Source organism: Sinocyclocheilus grahami, unplaced genomic scaffold (assembly GCF_001515645.1).
Source record: "Sinocyclocheilus grahami isolate Dianchi unplaced genomic scaffold, SAMN03320097.WGS_v1.1 scaffold118.1, whole genome shotgun sequence".
Taxonomy (NCBI): domain Eukaryota; kingdom Metazoa; phylum Chordata; class Actinopteri; order Cypriniformes; family Cyprinidae; genus Sinocyclocheilus; species Sinocyclocheilus grahami.
This window is the reverse complement of record NW_015505297.1, coordinates 1872384-1890977: the sequence shown is the minus strand read 5'-3', so window position 1 is coordinate 1890977 and position 18594 is coordinate 1872384. Positions and strand designations below refer to the sequence as shown.

General features: G+C 36.5%; 1 protein-coding gene across 1 annotated transcript; it reads right to left on the bottom strand.

The window, feature by feature from the left end:
* Window positions 1–12856: 12856 nt before the first annotated feature.
* On the bottom strand, window positions 12857–18543 carry LOC107589626 (dimethyladenosine transferase 2, mitochondrial). The gene is made up of 8 exons (XM_016278124.1): window positions 18074–18543; window positions 17904–17995; window positions 16552–16705; window positions 16259–16407; window positions 16054–16143; window positions 15867–15929; window positions 13708–13859; window positions 12857–13570 (listed from the first exon to the last, which is right to left on the bottom strand). Exons 1-8 carry the CDS (start codon window positions 18516–18518, stop codon window positions 13384–13386), a joined length of 1332 nt encoding a protein of 443 aa, XP_016133610.1. The 5' UTR covers window positions 18519–18543; the 3' UTR covers window positions 12857–13383.
* Between the last annotated feature and the right edge of the window lie 51 nt (window positions 18544–18594).

Here is an 18594-nt window from a genome sequence, read left to right as displayed (position 1 = left end):
ACTGTAATAGTAGAAATAAATAATCAAGGATTTTTATCTATATAAAAGGAAGAATGATTTTAAATGGTTCATTTACCAATATAACAATACTTAAAATGTGCTAGAGTAACCCTAACTGTTTGGTATTTTAGCATAATTATTACCAATAGACTTACATTTATGTGGTTCGGTGTTATTTTAGTATAGTTTATACACTTTTAGTTTTTAATATTTTGAAAATCTTTTTTATATTTTCAGTTTTCATCTTAATTTTAGGTTAATTTTTTGTATTTTTGTTTAATTATTATTATTTTTTTTTTCAGTTTTAGTTTTATTTCAATTTTATTCTACTTATTTTCCATTTATTTATTTACTATTTAATTGCTTGCTTCAACTGATTTCATTTAGTTGCCAAGGGAACATTTCTAATTTTCGTTTAGCTTATCCATCTAATACTTATATTTGATCATATTTGTGACCCTGGACCACAAAACCAGTCATAAGGGTAAATTTTTCGAAATTGAGATTTATACATTATCTGAAAGCTGAATAAATAAGCTTTCCACTGATGTATGGTTTGTTAGGATAGGACACTATTTGGCCGAGATACAACTATTTGAGAATCTGGAATCTGAGGGTGCAAAAAAATCTAAATACTGAGAAAATCGCCTATAATGTTGTCCAAATGAAGTTCTTAGCAATGCATATTACTAATCAAAAATTAAGTTTTAATATATTTACAGTAGGAAATTTACAAAATATCTTCATGGAACATGATCTTTACTTAATATCCTAATGATTTTTGGCATAAAAGAAAAATCAATAATTTTGACCCATACAATTTTTTTTGGCTATTGCTACAAATATACCCCAGCGACTTAATACTGGTTTTGTGGTCCAGGATCACATTTCAGTTTATTTCAATTAACAAAACTGTTTTTAATAATCTTACATAACGGTAATAACCCTGATTTGGTTATCCAAGACACATCTAGATGTCTAAATGCTCCAAAAATTGAATTGAGAGGTTACACCCAGTGTTTGTACATCAACACAGATATATCCCGCTCTAGAGGTTGGCCCTTATTATTCATGCCACTCAAACCTGTCTAAAAGTTGCGCGACAACAATGGGACGCAGTCACTCGTTCAACAGCAGAAACCGAAACAAAAGTCTAGCACTATTACTCAGGGTATCTGAATCCTCGCAGACAATAGAAACGTTTCTCCACCCTCAGCCTGATCAAGTGAATAACATAAATCTGTCCGTGTCATTCAGGATGACACCGTTTGGACTGGGCTGTGCCCATTCAATGTCCAAGGAATATTCAATATTAATCATTTTTATTTTTGTATGCAAGTGCTCCCTGAGTGTAGCAAGCTATAGAATGAATCAGATTATATATTATTAGCATACACCTGATTCATTCTAGCACAGCACTGTTAACTTTGACAGAAAAAAATCCTCTTGATTGGCATATAAAGCCACTAAGCATTATTTTGTTATGTATTTATGGACTATATAGGTGTACTCAAGAATATCTCATTGATTTATTACTAGCCTAATTCTCAGAATATCTTGTAACGATTCTGAGAATTAGGCTAGTTTTTAGAAAATTTTGAAAGATCATGTGACACTATACGAAATGATACTGAACTGATGGGTTTCAACCAACCACTAAACCACACACACACAGAGGATTATGGGATATGGGCAATGAAGGCTACATCTATGCTGCGCTTCAGGTTGTTTTTCAAACTGTGGTCTGTAAGTTGTCTGTTACCTGTGGGACTGGGGCTGGGTGTTGGTGAGTCTCGGATGTGTCCATCCAGCTCTGGAGAGTATGCGCCACTGTTACTATCCACCTCTTCCTCCTCCTCGTCTTCCTCTTCCTCTACCTTGGAGCTATCATAATCTTCGTCATCACCGTTGTTATTAGTATTATCCTGTCGGAGGGGCCTCTGTCCACCACGGGGCCCCTGTTCGACCTCCTCCGCTTCCTCCACCAGTCGGTCCTGGTTTTCGTCTGGGCTGCGGCTGAAGTCAGAGTCATTTAGGAGGTCAGGGTCGGTTACTCCTCCCCGCCTCACTGGGCCGTCGCTCTGCCACTGTCCGTCGTCCATGAGGTCCCGCTGACAGAGAGCATGAAGATCCACTCGAACCCCTGCAGGCCTCTCAGCCACTCAACGGCGCTCCCGCCCGGCCGCTGGAGAGCAGATCAGAGGGACACTTTAATGGCCGTGAGCCATCATGGAAAGTATAAGAGAACTGACTCATAGTTTACCCATAATTCCACTTCGGGTTGGCTGAATGCAGTGCATGAATCAAAACACTTGAGATTTGTCCATTTGTCTTGCATTTGTTTATAGCTGTATTAATCAGAGGCCAAATGCAAAATAGGTTTTTGCTAATGTTTTTGTTCATCTCTACAGCTTTGGTATAATTTCACACGATACCATTAGAGATAATATTTCAAAAAGGAATTTAGAAAACTGGTTTTAATAAATACCATAAATATATATATACATTTTTTTAAATTCTATTTATAAAATGTTCATAATATTATTTTTCCCCCCAAATATTCACTTTAAAAGAACTACCACTGTACTGTGACCAAGGTTACATTACATTTAAAATGTTTAATGCAATAAGAAGTGAAATACTGTAATAGTAGAAATAAATAATCAAGGATTTTTATCTATATAAAAGGAAGAATGATTTTAAATGGTTCATTTACCAATATAACAATACTTATGTAAGGATGAAAGAAACTCAGATACTTTGATCTCCTGAGAAACAGACAATACAAACATACACGGGCATCTCTGAGACACCCCACAGAGTGGAGGTGCAGGAAACGCCTCTCTCACATATGCATCAGTTCCTTCTCATCCCCTTCCTTCCCTTTACCCATCCTCCCTCCACTTGGTTCACTCAGAATGGTTAATGTTCTAATGTTCTACATGAATACAAATAATATTTAGTCATGTTTGGTATCATTTGAATAGTCTCAGGGTGAGTGGTCTCAATCTTACAATCTTACAAAAGTAGACTAAAAGATAATACAGATCCTAAGAGTTAAGGGATATTTTGCTTACTGTAATGGCAGTGCCCTCTACCAGGGTCGTCCATGTAAATTACCTTCTGTTCCCATTGAGGTGTAAACTACCAATGCAAATTCCAATTGTTTGTACATGCCTCCATTTGGGGGATGTTTTATCTTGGTTTTGTATTTGAAGTATTGCAGCAAAAGGGTCGGGGAGATTCTGCAGCTAGAATGAGCCCATAGTATGAAGGGTGTCCACACACTTCATACTATGTATTTTTCTAAACGTCAGATATTCATCTTACTCTTAGATTCATCTTTGAGAATTGGATGTTTTGTATTGATTTGATATCTTTGAATTGGCTATGTAATTGGCATAATACATATTTACCTGACTGATAATAAATTGTTACATTTGATTTTATTCTGACCTACTCTGAAGTTATTTTCTTAAGTAGATTAAGTGAAGGCATATGTTACTGCAAATCTGTGTCCAGGGTTAGTACATACTGAATCTCAGGTTAGATGGAGCATGGGGCACATCAGGTGAGATTATAGATTTCTGACTAACTGCTTGACTTTAGTTAAGTTGTTATGCAGTTGCTTTAACTATGGGTGGGCTAGACAAAATACTGCTGGAGTACTAGCATGGTTCGGGCATATTTCATAGTACTAGCCATAACCTCTGGTTATTGTCTCAGCTTTATTCAAGTTGTTATGTGGTTAGAATAACTATAGGGGGCTAGGTAAAAACATTACTGAAGTATAAGCATATTTCATAGTGCTAGCCATGACCTCTGATTATTGTCTAAGCTTTATTCAAGTTGTTATATAGTTAAGACTAACTATAGGGGGCTAGATAAAACACAATGGAAGTATTAGCATATTTCACAGTGCTAGCCATAACCTCTGATTTAGTTTGAGCTTTAACTAAGTCTGGTTATTGTCTCAGCTTTATTCAAGTTGTTATGTGGTTAGAATAACTATAGGGGGCTAGGTAAAAACATTACTGAAGTATAAGCATATTTCATAGTGCTAGCCATGACCTCTGATTATTGTCTAAGCTTTATTCAAGTTGTTATATAGTTAGACTAACTATACGGGGCTAGATAAAACACAATGGAAGTATTAGCATATTTCATAGTGCTAGCCATAACCTCTGATTTAGTTTGAGCTTTAACTAAATTGTTACATAGGTGACTGTAGGGGCATGAGGCGGTCTATTAAATAGTTAGCCATAACCGCTGACTAATGATCAGACTGGAGAGTTTGTGATCGTGGGGTACACGTACATCGGCCGGCGTGATACACCCTGAGCGACATCGATTCCTAATGAACGAGTAAATATAAAGTAAAGAGTTAACTAGAATAATCAAATGTCAGAATAATACTAATTAGAGGCAGACAAACAACCAATTTGCCTTCCAACCTAAATTCGAGGTCATAATAAAATGGAGTCAGATTACAATTGAACTTAAATTGAAAAACTTTGCGTGCTGAAAAGACCGAACACGCAAGAAACCTTCGGCCACCACTGGATACCTTCCTTGGGCTAAGTGCGTGGACCTTACACTTATAAGCAGCAGCAATATTATCTTATTAATGTTAACATATAGAAAATGCAGAGACTTCTGTAAACATTTCTGAGTGATGAAACAAATGAACCACTGAAATGAATCTTTATTCACTGAAAATAGTTTGAATGGATTCAGCCTTTTTCATACAAATATGCATAACCTATAAAAACAAAAGGTTAACATTTGGGTTGTGACTAAAAAGAACAGAAACAACAACTAAACAGAAACAGAAAGACAACAGAAAATAGTGTAAAATTGCATACCATGGTCTAAAGAATAAATATTAGATGAATTCATCAACACACATATTTCAGCACCAACCTGCAGTCCTGTGTCCCTTTAGTCTCCCGTAAATAAACTGAACTAGGAAATGCTCTGAAGACTATATGCTCTCTCTATCACTGACTGTTTGGTTCCTCTGAATAGTGAATTCACACACCATGGAGATTTTCCATAATAGTCCCCATTGGGTTGTTATAGAAGAAAGAGCACCATGCTTATTAACACACCGTCTCATGACAGAACTTATGCAATAACATACAGCATCTTACAGATCTTAAAGCAGACTGGCTGTTTGTTTTTCACCTGCTCAGGGGGATTCTGGAGCTGCGGAATGAATGAATGAACACTACGATGCTTGCTTATAGGTCACTGCATATGATGATAACGCTTAGGGCAGTTCAGTGTGCATTAAGTGAACAAACTGAGCTGAATCCAGTGTTATTGTAAACTAAAACTATAAAATATAATTTATTTTAATTGAAAGCTGGAAAATACTAGGTGTAAAAAATTTACCTTTAAAAACCGAAGTAAATATAAATTAAAGATAAATAGAAATATGTACAAAAAAAGAATAAAACTACTAAATCTAAAGTTAAAATTAAATAAATACTACTGAAAAAATTGGTATAGAATTTCCTTTGAAACTATTTTCACTTGCTAGTACATTTATTCACAACTTCTTTCTTTTCTTTTTTTTTACACAGTAGGCTATATGTAAAAAATACTAAAACATCACTGGCTAATTCTTAGAGGTAATAATTAAAGATTTTAAGATATATGGAATTGGCTGATAAATACATTTAAGTAAATTTCAATTCCGAAATAATTTCAATTTCTGTTTTCTTTCCACTTTTAACAATCTTTTCCTTTCTACATAAATCAAAGAGAAAATAAAGTGAATGTTATGAGCTGGCCTCAAACTAATGTAATGTAACAAATGCAATATGAGTCAATAATTTTAGTCCCTTTTTAGGAGTACACTATCTCAAATAAAGATGACTTAAAAGTTAATAGACACGGACTAAAAACCATAAACACAGTACCATTGTATTAGCATACATTTATTATTTATATTTGTTATTTGTTTTTAATAATAAAAAAAAAATTTTGTGTAGTATTTTCACTTCTTTTGCATATTTTATGATTATTTTAAAAACCTTTTTATGTAAAGCACTTTCATTTTCCATTGTGTATAAAATGTACCACAGCCTTAATAATTAAATTTGCCTTGCATATATACAATAGATAGATTCTAGATGGTTCTAGAAGTGTGGACTGACTCACGGCGGACCACAGGCGTTCATTCGCTTTTCTGACAACATAGTGACTCAGTGAGCCGGGGACCATTGGATCTATGCCTGTGGGGTGACCACCTACACACATCCAGACCACATCAACAAGAAGGGCCAGGTAACCCACTCGCTACTGCTTCACACATGTGGGTTTTCTATCAATTCTTAGTGACTAGAAGTGATAATAAATAGCCACTGTCTGGGCCTCGTGACCGATTTAAAATGTCATTTCAAAAACCAAATGTAAAAAAAACACTTTAAAGGGCACAGCCAGAATAACATGAGGTCAGTCACATTATGGCAAGGAGAAATTTGGGTATGAGAGCTGCCATGTTTGTTCATCCGCTTTCTTTTAAGAGGGAACTCATTAATAATCAAAGACAGCTGCACTCTCTCATTAGCTCCTTTAACAACATTAAAGCCTGAGGGGTGAATGAGAGAGAGAGAAGAGAAATAGGTTTATTCATCCTGAAAAACAAGCATGACTGGAGTAGCTAGACATAAATGTGTCCCACACGCACACAGCGTTCTTCAAAACCATCTGTGAAAGTAACATCAATCCTCTATTCTGACTTAAAACTGAACTTTATCCAGAAGAAATACTGAAACTTCTTCCTAAATGTTTTAGATTTAAATATACTTAAATGAAATATAGTAGGGGTGCACCGATATCACTTTTTCCAGTACTCGCCCGATACGATAGTTTTATTTTTGGTACTTGCCGATACCGAGTACCGATACTGATATTTTTATTGCATTTGTCAAATTTTTTAAATATTGGGTACAGAAACCAAAAGAGTATGTATAATGTCAGTTGGTTAACTTCATTTATCAAATAGATACAGTCAAACCAAAATTTATCACAGTTTATTCACTATTGTTTAGAAAATGGTAATAAAATATGACAAGAACTCATAGTTAAACTGTGTCAGAACAAATTCCGTTTGATAATGTTAGATAATTCTTTGATAGAAAGGTATGTAATGGATTACAATCAACCAAAAATAATTCAGACAGCTGTTAGTATGACAGTATTTACACAACTATCAATACTTAGTCGGACAACCCTTAGCCTCAATGACAGCCTGTATTCTCCTGGGCATGCTTCATCCAGGTTCATGCAAACCTCAACTTTAATTTTTTCAGACTCGGTCTGAATAATTTTTGGTTAATAATTTGGAATAATTTCCCCAAATTTGTATCAGTTTTACTGGTAGTCCACTGTATGAAGAATTTTGGGTATAATTTGTCACACTTTACTTTATTTTGCTATCCTCACTTACATAAATTAACTATAGTGTCCTGCACCCACTAAAAAAATATAAAAAATTATATCTGAATAATTTTTGGTTTGACTGTATATCCTTCGGTTATTTTCAAATATATTTGTTACTTTCTCTGTTCACTTTTTGCTCTGTGGTACATCATCTTTAATTTAATAGCATTAGAGCTGCTCCATTGCAGCGGCTTAGTACTGTAATCACGCGCTTTGCTGTAATAATGTAGGGAACCACTCGTTATAAATCTGTGATATTTTCAGAAATAGAAGTCACGTTTTTTTTTTTTTTTGAAACGTGCTGCGATTTATATTCCAAAGCCACTCATATAATGCAGAAACACTCAAGCAAGCAAAACACACGCGACGCGTGCACGTATTGCGCGCTTATCGCCGACGTTTTTCGACGCGTCTTTTGTGTTCATACCCAAGCGATTTTCGCAGGCGATGAGCCGAGTGAATGTGCAAATTCACTCCCTGACATTAGATGGCGCTTAATGAAAAACAGAAATACCCCAGTACACATCGAATCCTATCTGATCTGCAATGCCTCTCCATAACAACTCCCTCTTATCGAGATTTTTGTAGTCGCTGTCGCGTTTGTCATAATGCCCTTTGTGTTCAGACACCAATGAGACCAGCAACTCTACATTCTCCACAGCTCTGCAACTTCTTGGTCTACTTACTTCCTCTTTGTCATTAGGTATCAATATGTGCTCGGCAAGACCGTTTTGTGCTTGAGCGCCACCAAATCGTGTTTTACTGTAACTTCAGCAGCTCCAGGCACGTGAACAAAAGCACCAATCTCATTGGTCGGCCAGTTTTTAACGCGGCGCATCAAAACGAAAAAAAACCGAGCCCGAGGCGTTTTTTAAAAAATTACGCTTTTACGCCTCGCGTTTTGTGCGTCGGTGTGCACACTCACATTGGCATCCTTTGTTTAGTCACGAGGCGTTAAACGTCCGCGATAATCACACGCGATATTTGTCCCGGTGTGAACAAGCCTTTAGGTTGAAAATAAATTATGTTTATAGTGAATGCCCCTAGAAATGGTCTTATTTTTACGATTTATTTTTAATACAATGATGCGTGTGCTAAGTGAGTGAACATCAAAGATCACACAACAGATGTGCGCTCTCTCTCTCTCTCTCTCTCTCTCTCTCTCCCTACCGTTAAGTAACTTGTATAGTAATAGTAACTACAAACTTTCCAGTGATGTCTGTGAGAAAGATATATTCACTCGACTAGCTCGCGCATCTGTGCCGCGGCGCACTCAATCCACTCAGTGTGATTTGCTTATCAGCTCGCGCACATCAGCTATACAGTTAATACTGAATGTTTAACATTATATTCATTGCATTAAGTAACTTGTATAGTAATAGTAACTACAAACTTTCCAGTGATGTCTGTGAGAAAGATATATTCACTCGACTAGCTCGCGCATCTGCGCCGCGGCGCACTCAATCCACTCAGTGTGATTTGCTTATCAGCTCACGCACATCAGCTATACAGTTAATACTGAATGTTTAACATTATATTCATTGCATACATATACTTCTTAGACATCCTTAATCTCTAATAACTCCATACTGCTGTCTGTTGTTCTGTTGTCTGTGTTTCTTTGTCTGAATATGGCACTTATCACATGCTGTGTGGTATCGGCGTTTGGTATCAGGGCATTTTAACGAGTACAGGAGCTCAGTATCGGGCCCGATACTGATACCAGTATCGGTATCGGTGCATCCCTAAAATATAGTTTAACTCTATGGAATAACTGATTCCAATTGGTTGGCCATGGCAATAGAGTGCAGCAGTCATGCTCCGGAATTAAAAATACCATTCATTTTCTCCATAAGGGAATGGATTTTGAACGATAATTTAAAGACAGACCTATTGTGAGCTAATCGATGGCATTTGCTTTTGTTGAAGCTGTCAGTCTGCATTATTTTCAACTTATTTATTTTTTAACAGCATTTTACTTGGTGAAAACTACATTAACCATGATTCTGCAGAGAAATATCCACCAATCAGAGAACCACAAGTAAATCACGCCAAAAGAACACTTTAGCACCCACCCACTCTCTTGAAGCTCATACATATTAAATTATACAGTACAGTATATATTTAAATCAATCATTTTAAGTCTAAATCATTTTTATTTTGATTATGTCCTTCACAATGCTTCATGGGATTGTAGTTCTGTCACTGTCACTGGGCCGGTACCTTTGAAAAAGGTACACCTTGGTACCTTATTTACCCCTAAAGAGTGCATATTAGTAGGTGTGCTTTGATTGATCGACTACCGACCACTATCAGCCGATATTCGCTTTGGGAAGTCTGATCAGCGGTCTCTATAAGGCCGATCTCAAGCTGACGATGTGCCTGCCGTGAGAGGTTTGGCATGACATGCAGCGGCACCGTCTCAATCTCTGTCCGGCACAGAGTTAAATAATTATAATGCTCAAGGTAAGGTACAACTCATATTCGTTATTAAAGAACTTACAAAGTAATTTGAAAACTTTCTCTCTTTCCCTCTCAAAATGAGCAAATGGCTTCAAATCACCACATCGTGTCTGCACTATAAGTGAGCTGCACGCTGCACAGTTGACACAGGAATTGTCACTTGCACAAACGAGGCAGTGTCGCATCATCACCAAAGTTTATCATTTGCATTTCTTTTTAAGTCTCGCCAGTGTTTAAACCATTCAGCACTCAAGAGATGTGCGCTCATGCACACTCAAAGCACACACATAAGGCCGCCTCACATACAGCTCACAAAATCAGGCTTGTGCTGTGTGTAAGCTATTGTGCGACAATTGCCCTATTTCAAAAACAAAAATGCACTGCATTATCAAACATTTAGGTGAGATAATTATATATATTTTAAAAAATGTCTAAAAAATTCCCATATTAAAAAAAATCCCCCCCACAAGAGTCACCTAAGAGGGGAATTCCCCCCATTCTCAAAAATGAAATTCAGGCCATGAATGAATGTCTGTAAAAATCGTGACCGGAGGAGCATCACTATAAATAACTCTACATGATAAAAAGAAGGCTTCAAAAAGATCAGTATCTGTGATCGTATCGGCAGATACTGCTTCCTGTGATTGACGATCGGTGATCGGCTCCAAAAATCCTGATCGGAGCACCCTTACATATTAGTTCCTTAAAAGTAGTACCTATTATTACCTAGAGTCTACATATTCTTACCTAAATGGTACATTTTAGTACCTTTTGAAAAGTCATGTTACCATCAGGGCTATTTACGTGACAAACACAAAGTCGGCATCATAATCCATAAAATGTTAAATTATTTATTACATAAAACAGGAAACTTTTTTACCTTTTTTTCCTGATAATTAAAAAGAAAAATTATTATTATTATTATTATTTTTTAAATATAAGACTACTGTCGTTATTATAAAGCACATTCCTGAAATGGCGTACAGGACAATGTTGCATCACCTTGAAATGGTTTATTTTATGATAATGACCAAGTGACTTTATATATATTACTGCTTATTATGTAATAATAATTAATGATAATACAAGAAAAGCACAGGCTAACAAAACTCAAAATGTGACCTTTGGGAGGAGTTGTGACCTCTATGGTGAGTCAATACATTGAGATGGCATTCCTTTCCTAGCCTAATCATGATCTATTTCCCTGTATAAGTGCACAAAAGAAAGTTATTTAACACAAAACATGCATATCTCAGGCTCAACGAAGCAAAACAAAGCAGCCAAAACTCATCATTCTGTTTTGACACATGACCACTTGAAATAATTCTTCAACTTAAGTCCCCATTCACTTTTAAATGTTATTTTTTTAACATAGCATGTATGCTTAAACTAAGAGAGTTAAACACAGACCATTCTGCAGCTGCATAAACAGATGTTGATATTATGTAATACAGTGTGTACTGTATAATAAGCTATACACACACGATTCTACGTGCATCAAAATTCAAAACATCAGTCGCATTCATATAGAAAAGCAGGGTTAAAGCTCTATGAGAGCCGCTTTCATAATTTCTTACATCACATTTGTCTAAACTGCTATCAGAAGTGCGGGTAGTGCAGATAGAGAGCTGTTATTAAAATTCAAGCGCAAACATGCATAGCATCATAAGTGCACAAGCCATTATTTCAACAAACTGCATGTTTCATTTTGCTTTTTAAACGCGGATATTATCTTTCATGAATATCATATTCAAAATAAGAGGCTGCACTTACAAATCGATCGATAGGGCAGGTGGTTTGAATTCGGATGAACAGGCAACCGCGCTCTTGACTGTCGGCTGATGTGTTTGTGTCTCTGCTGCACGTCTGCGCAGCTCTTCCTGTCACTCATCCGGGTACCTCAGCTGCCTGCGCAGCTCCTCCTCCCGCCACTATCCGGGTACTTCTGGTGAAGGCCGTGGGTCACGGAGCTGTTGCTTAGGAACCCAAAGCCATAAGATATTTAATATTCAAGAACCAAACCTTCGCCATAGTAGGATTTTGCGCAGCTCCGCCCGCAACTCTTCCGTGTACGTCAGCGGGAACATATCGGATCAAAGATATGTATACATTTACTGTATATCTATACTATACATATCTATGAGAGGGAAGGCCTTTAATTAGGTCATGCAGATGTTGCTTGGTAACCGTTCCCACTCGTAACGTAATTAATATTCATGAACCTTTACGATGTAATTTTGTAGGGGGATCATTGTTTATATCCTCCTGAGAACCTGAAATAAAAAGCTTTGTGAATTTAGTATTTTTTCATGTCATTACATTGTTTAGAGCATAAGAAAAAAATGGTAAAATAACATTTTTGAAAAATTATATTTTATTCATAAGTTATGCTATGTCCTCTGTAGAGGACACCAGGACTCCGTTTTTCTAAAAAAATTAAATGACAAGAGTAGACATGAAAAGGCAAAAACAATGGGATTTAAAAAAAAAAAAAATCACCAATCAATTTTTAGGTTTCAGGATTTTTTTTATAATTAACTTTGTTTAAGGATGATTCCTCACATTCCCAATCATTTGGTATCTGTGGAAAGCCCTGAATGTGCTCAGTACAGGACATCCAGACTTACAACTGTGACATGTGAGGTCTCAAGAGAAATTCACTCAAATATAATGTCCACTACAGAGGCAAAAACTCCATAGCTGGGTCTCAGGAGGATAAAGTACTCTATGCCACCTTGTGGATGAGATTATTACAGTCAATTGTGTGTGAATACATAATATACATTTCGTAATATAAAAATAGCGAGTAAAAAAAGTTAGCAAAATCATTTGCATTTCTTTCTTTCTACAGGTTTGGTTCGTCATAATATTCTGATAGATAATACTAGATGGGTGACTATTTTCATTATTTCAAAAACAAGCAATTCATTTCTTACATTTATTCTGTCATTTATTAAAAATTCATATATTTAAATACATATTTAAAGCAAACAAACAAAACATACTTTCGAACATTTACATCATTAATGGGTTTGGTAATGTAATCACTAGAATTACAAATTGTGTTTTATTTCTGTTATGTTCAAATGTAATATTTCCTACTTCCTATCCAAGAGATCAAGCTCATATTTGGTGTACTTGTAGTACACACTTAATGGTTATTGGCTTCAGCATGACAACAATACCTCTCTGAAAATTTAACAATATCTTTTTTTGATACCAAAAAACATCTCCAGACTTGTCCAAAGGTATCCAACCAGCAGTCAAAGACAACCAAAACGGCCACATTTTATTACTAAATATAACTTTATCAAAATGTGAAGTCCTTCATAGACAATCTGTCTAAATATCGGCCATCATTAAGGATTTGGGTTTCTTTAAGCAATACAGTGTTTTTCTTCCAAATAAAACAATGTCTTTTGTTTTTCATCAATGATTAGCTCTGTAGGCAATACATTCAAGGCGGTGTTATGCGTGACCAGTGTTCGTGGTTTCCAGCGTCTCCTCATAAAGCCAGCTCTGAGTGAAGTTTCCAGACTGCTCCATTAGCTCAAACAGATGCTTGAACTCATCAGGGTAAACGTCGCCTGTCATTGTGTCGTCAAGGAAGCTGAGCTTTGAGATGAGCTCTGATCCACTGCCAGGACTCCATGAGCTTTGGAAAACCGAATACAAAAGGAAAGTATGAATACAGTATGAAGAGTATGAATACTCTTATATTAGTTTAGAACTGTTTGTTCACTCAGAAATTCTAGTTTGGATCAAAATACAGGTCAGAGTTCATAAACTTACTTAATTTGTTCTATCAACCTGCTTTTCCTTTTGGCAAGGCATTGTTTCATCATCAAAACCAGAGTGCTGCCGTTTAAGGGAGTCAGGTGAGAGTTAAACAAGTCCTCACGTGGAGTTATTCGCACCAAGCAAAGGTTCTCACTTTGGGATGACTGTGGAGGTAAAAAAAAAAAAAAAGTGTAAATGAAAAACTTGGAAATACTAAGTTTTTGTAGTACTTTTATTTAGCAACAACACATCAAATAAATTATGATAAATTATGACAGTAAAAACATGTTACAAAAAATTATTTCAAATAAATGTTATTTTGAACTTTCTATTCATCAAAAAAATCTTGTTTTTTTGAAGAATAGAAAATTCAAAAGAACATTTATTTGAAAAAAAATTTGTCAGTAAGATTTATTATTATTATTATTAAAGGGGTAAATGAAAATTCTGTCACTAATTACTCACCCTCATGTCGTTTCAAACCCGTAAGACCTTCGTTCATCTCCGGAACACAAATTAAGATATTTTTGACAAAATATGAGAACTTTCTGACCCTGCATAGACAGCAAGGGAACTACCACGTTCAAGGCCCAGAAAGGTAGTAAGGATATCGTTACAATAGTCCATGTGACATCAGTGGTTCAACTGTAATTTTATGAAGCTACGAGAATACGGTTTGTGCGCAAAGAAAACAAAAATAACGACTTTATTCAACAATTTCTTCTCTTCCGTGCCAGTCTTCGACACACATTCAGGAGAGTACCACTACACATGCATGTGCCTCTTCCTCTGCTTGCAAACAAGCCGCAGCACATCCGAGTTCTACATCAGAACGCCAGCTCCAGCGTCAGCAGCACCACGCGCATGTCGTGACACGGAAAAGAAGATATTTTTTAATAAAGTCGTTATTTTTGTTTTCTTTTCACACAAACAGTATTCTCGTAGCTTCATAAAATTACAGTTGAACCATTGATGTCACATGGACTATTTTAATGATGTCCTTACTACCTTTCTGGGCCTTGAACGTGGTAGTTCCCTTGCTGTCTATGCAGGGTCAGATTTAATAAAAAATATCTTAATTTGTGTTCTGAATATGAACAAAGGTCTTACAGGTTTGGAACGACATGAGGGTGAGTAATTAATGACAGAATTTTCATTTTCTTGGGGTTAACTTACCCTTTAATACTTAAATTCTCAAAAAAAACAAAAACAAAAAAGTAGTGACAGGACAGACATTTATAATGTTGCAAAATATTTATATTTCAAGTATCTATTTCTATTCATCAAAGAATCCTGAAAAATATGGAAAAAAATGTTTCCCACAAAAGCACAACTGTTTTCAACATCGATAATAATCAGAAATGATTCTTGAGCAGCAAATCAGCATATTAGAATGATTTCTGAAGGGTCATGTGACACTGTAGACTGGAGTAATGATGCTGAAAATTCAGCTTTGCAACACAGGAATCAGTTACCTTTTAAAATGTATTAAAATGTAAAAGTTATTTTAAATTGTAATAATATTTCACAATATTACCGTTTTCTGTTTTTAATGTATTTTCAATCAAATAAATGCAGCCTTGGTGAGTATTCTTACATTTGAACGGTGGTTGGCGTGTGTGTGTATATACCTACATACCATTTATTACAACAAAACTCCCTAAGCATTAAGCATTTTAAACAATGCTTTTAAAAGTACACAAAGCAGACTAAAGTTTCGCAGCTCATTTTTAGATAGCGAACATAACCTGCAATTAAGTAAGCAAGAGATAAATCTGATTTTATTCAGTGGGAAAATGAGCTGTCTGGCTCAATCAGACCAATGACTCATAGATCGATTATTATTATTCAATAAAGGCACAATATGTAACGCCGCTAGAGGGCGCGTATTCAAAATAAACAAAGAGGCAAAGGCATAGTTTGATGACGCTGTGACTGAGTGTGGAATCATGGGAGTTGTGGTCTTCATCCCCACAGCCGATGGCCTGTACATTAATGAGGAAAAAAAATGAACTTAAATGATTTTAGCAAATGGCTGCAATATAACAAAGAGTGAACAATTTAAGGGGGTCTGAATACTTTCCGTATACTTTTTTTCTCCTGAATCACTAATACGAATATGAATAAGATGCTGAATCCTAGAGTGATAGTACTTGTGTGCCAATACTTACAGTGTTCTTTGAGGAGGGCCTTCCAGTCTTCTTGGTTACAGTTAGAAAGGATGACAATGGCACCTGGTAATGAGGACAAAGCAGAAATTCACAAATATAGTACATGCACAAACACACTAATCATTAATTGATCAATTATTTCTGGAAAAAGGTAATAATGATCCATAAATAATAATAAAAGTCTTACCTCATGCAGTAACTCAATATCACAGGCCATCTGCCAGAGAACACTGAAAGCTTGGTAGTTCTTGTAATCTCTTGGACGGGTCACTAGTTTCTAAAAGAGAAAAGAAGCATAATTCATACATACTTCATACTTCCAGCTTGAAAGCTCCAACTGCTGCTACTTGTATAGTTAAAACTTTCTCGCACATGGAGTCATGTGAACTCACCGCGTATTCTTTCTGGCTGATGAACATTATCAACTCCACACGTCCATAGTGGAAAATGGAGTGGCGCTCAAACAGGTTGTAAATCAGCTTCCACAGTATGTTCTTCTCATTTCTTTGTGAGAAGATCCCCACAATCTTCACTGGGACATCTGATCCAGAAATGGAAAGAAAGGGAAAAAATACATATTTATTTACTTCTTAAAGGGACAGTTTACTTATCCTTATGTTATTTATGCTATCCCATGTCCTTCTTTCTTCCCTTCCACATTAATCTGAATGTTTAGGGCACTAACCTGCTGACCAAGGAACCTCAGAGATGGCAAGGTCAGAGAAGAGTTTGTCCGAGTACATGACGGGTGGTTTCATGCTGCCGTGACCGATGGGATCCAGTTTGAAGAAGTCACAATGAACCACATCCAGCTGCCCATCCAGTTTGCGCTCCAGGCCCTTTAAGATCAAAGGTTATTTTGGGGGTGTGCTGTTTTTTAATTAATATATCTATCATGGTTACATTAACACTGATGTCCTTAATAATCAAGTAAAGGTAAAGAGTCGGGAGAAAATCGAATGTGTGTCAGTACATTGGACCAGTGCATTAGGTTTTAAAGGAACAGTTCACCCAAAAATAAAAATCTGCTGAAAATACTCACCCTTAGACCATACAAGATGTAGGTGAGTTTGTTTCTTCATGGTAACAGATTTGGAGAAAATTAGCATTCCATCACTTGCTCACCAGTGGATCCTCTGCAGTGAATGGGTGCCATCAGAATGAGAGTCCAAAAAGCTGATAAAAACATCACAATAATCCACAAGTAATCTCAAGTCCACCAATTAATATCTTGCGAAATCAAATGCTGCGTGTTTGTAAGAAAAAGATCCATCATTAAGACTGAAGCCAGTATTAACTTTAAACCACCGCTTCTGGTCAAAATACCAGTTCATAATCCATAATAATGCTACCCTGTTGTCCTTTCTCACATCAACATTCACTGACATATTTGTTTATAACTGTTGTGGCTTGTAAACAGCACTTAATCTGTGCATATTTCTCTCCTGATTCAGATAAGACGATTTTTTCAACAGAGAAAGCAATATTATGGACAGTCGACTCTAATTTTAGCCAGAAGCAACAGTTTGAAGATAAGTTCTTAATGACAGATTTGTTTCTTACAAATATGCAGCTTTTCACTTCATAAGACATTAACTGATGGACTGGAGTGGTGTGATGTTTTTTGCAGCTGTTTGGACTCTCATTCTGATGGCACCCATTCACTGGACAGGATCCACTGGTGAGCAAGTGGTTTAATGCTAAATTTGTCTAAATGTGTTCCGATGAAGAAACAACCTCATCTACATCTTGGATGGCCTAAGGGTAAGTACTGAATAACTGTTGTAGCTTTAAAAAAATCTGTATGTATTTAATTCATTCAGCAGGGAAATAGAGAATATAATAGAGAAATAAGTTTCACTGTACCACTCGTTAACTTATAAAACAGTCTTAACAGTTATTAGATTGTGGAATTTATCCTGCCTGGAGAAAAAAAAATGCTCTGATATTTTTGGCATATCAGCCACCTCTAGGTTATTTATTAGGAAAATAAAAGCTGAGTTAGCAGAATGAGTTGAGATCGTTTTGGACATCTACCTTCAGCTCAGGAAGGAAGTTTGTGTCACTTTCCAGGGCAACTACTCTTTGAGCCCCACGGTTCAGCAAAGCACGTGTCAACACCCCAGGACCTGTGTACGGAGTCAAAACCCACATTAATATCTTAACAAATACTGACAGCATTTAATTAGTAGTTGGGGAACACACACCTGGGTTACACTCAAATATAACTGCTTTCCCATCATCAATGTCTCCAGCGAGGTGGTCGGTCACGATTTTTGCGAGGGAAGGGTCTACGATGAACCGTCTCAGGTTTTTACAGGCCAGTGCTTTCTTAGTGTTCTCATCCACATCACCCAAATCTAAAGGGTCATACCGGCAGAGGGGTCGAAACTGACCCTGCAGGGGCAAGGCGACAGCAGAGAGGTTCCTCTGAATGCCTCCTGAGGATGGAGAAATTCGCTCTGGTTTGCCCACCTGAGCCGGAGTATTCCTTGACCCGGAGGGGAATGGGTCTACAGAGTAAGTTCCCGGAGAGGTGGACAAAGTCCTGTGTTTAGTTAAAGGTAGAGCACAGGGTGATGCAGATCTTGATGTTCCACATAGAGTTCTTAAAGTGAGGACAAAGAACCTACATCCTCCACACGCTGCCATGACGACCAACAAGCTTGAAGTCTGAAATCATATAATATGCATTAAATTATCAAATCCAAACCTAGTATTATGTAAA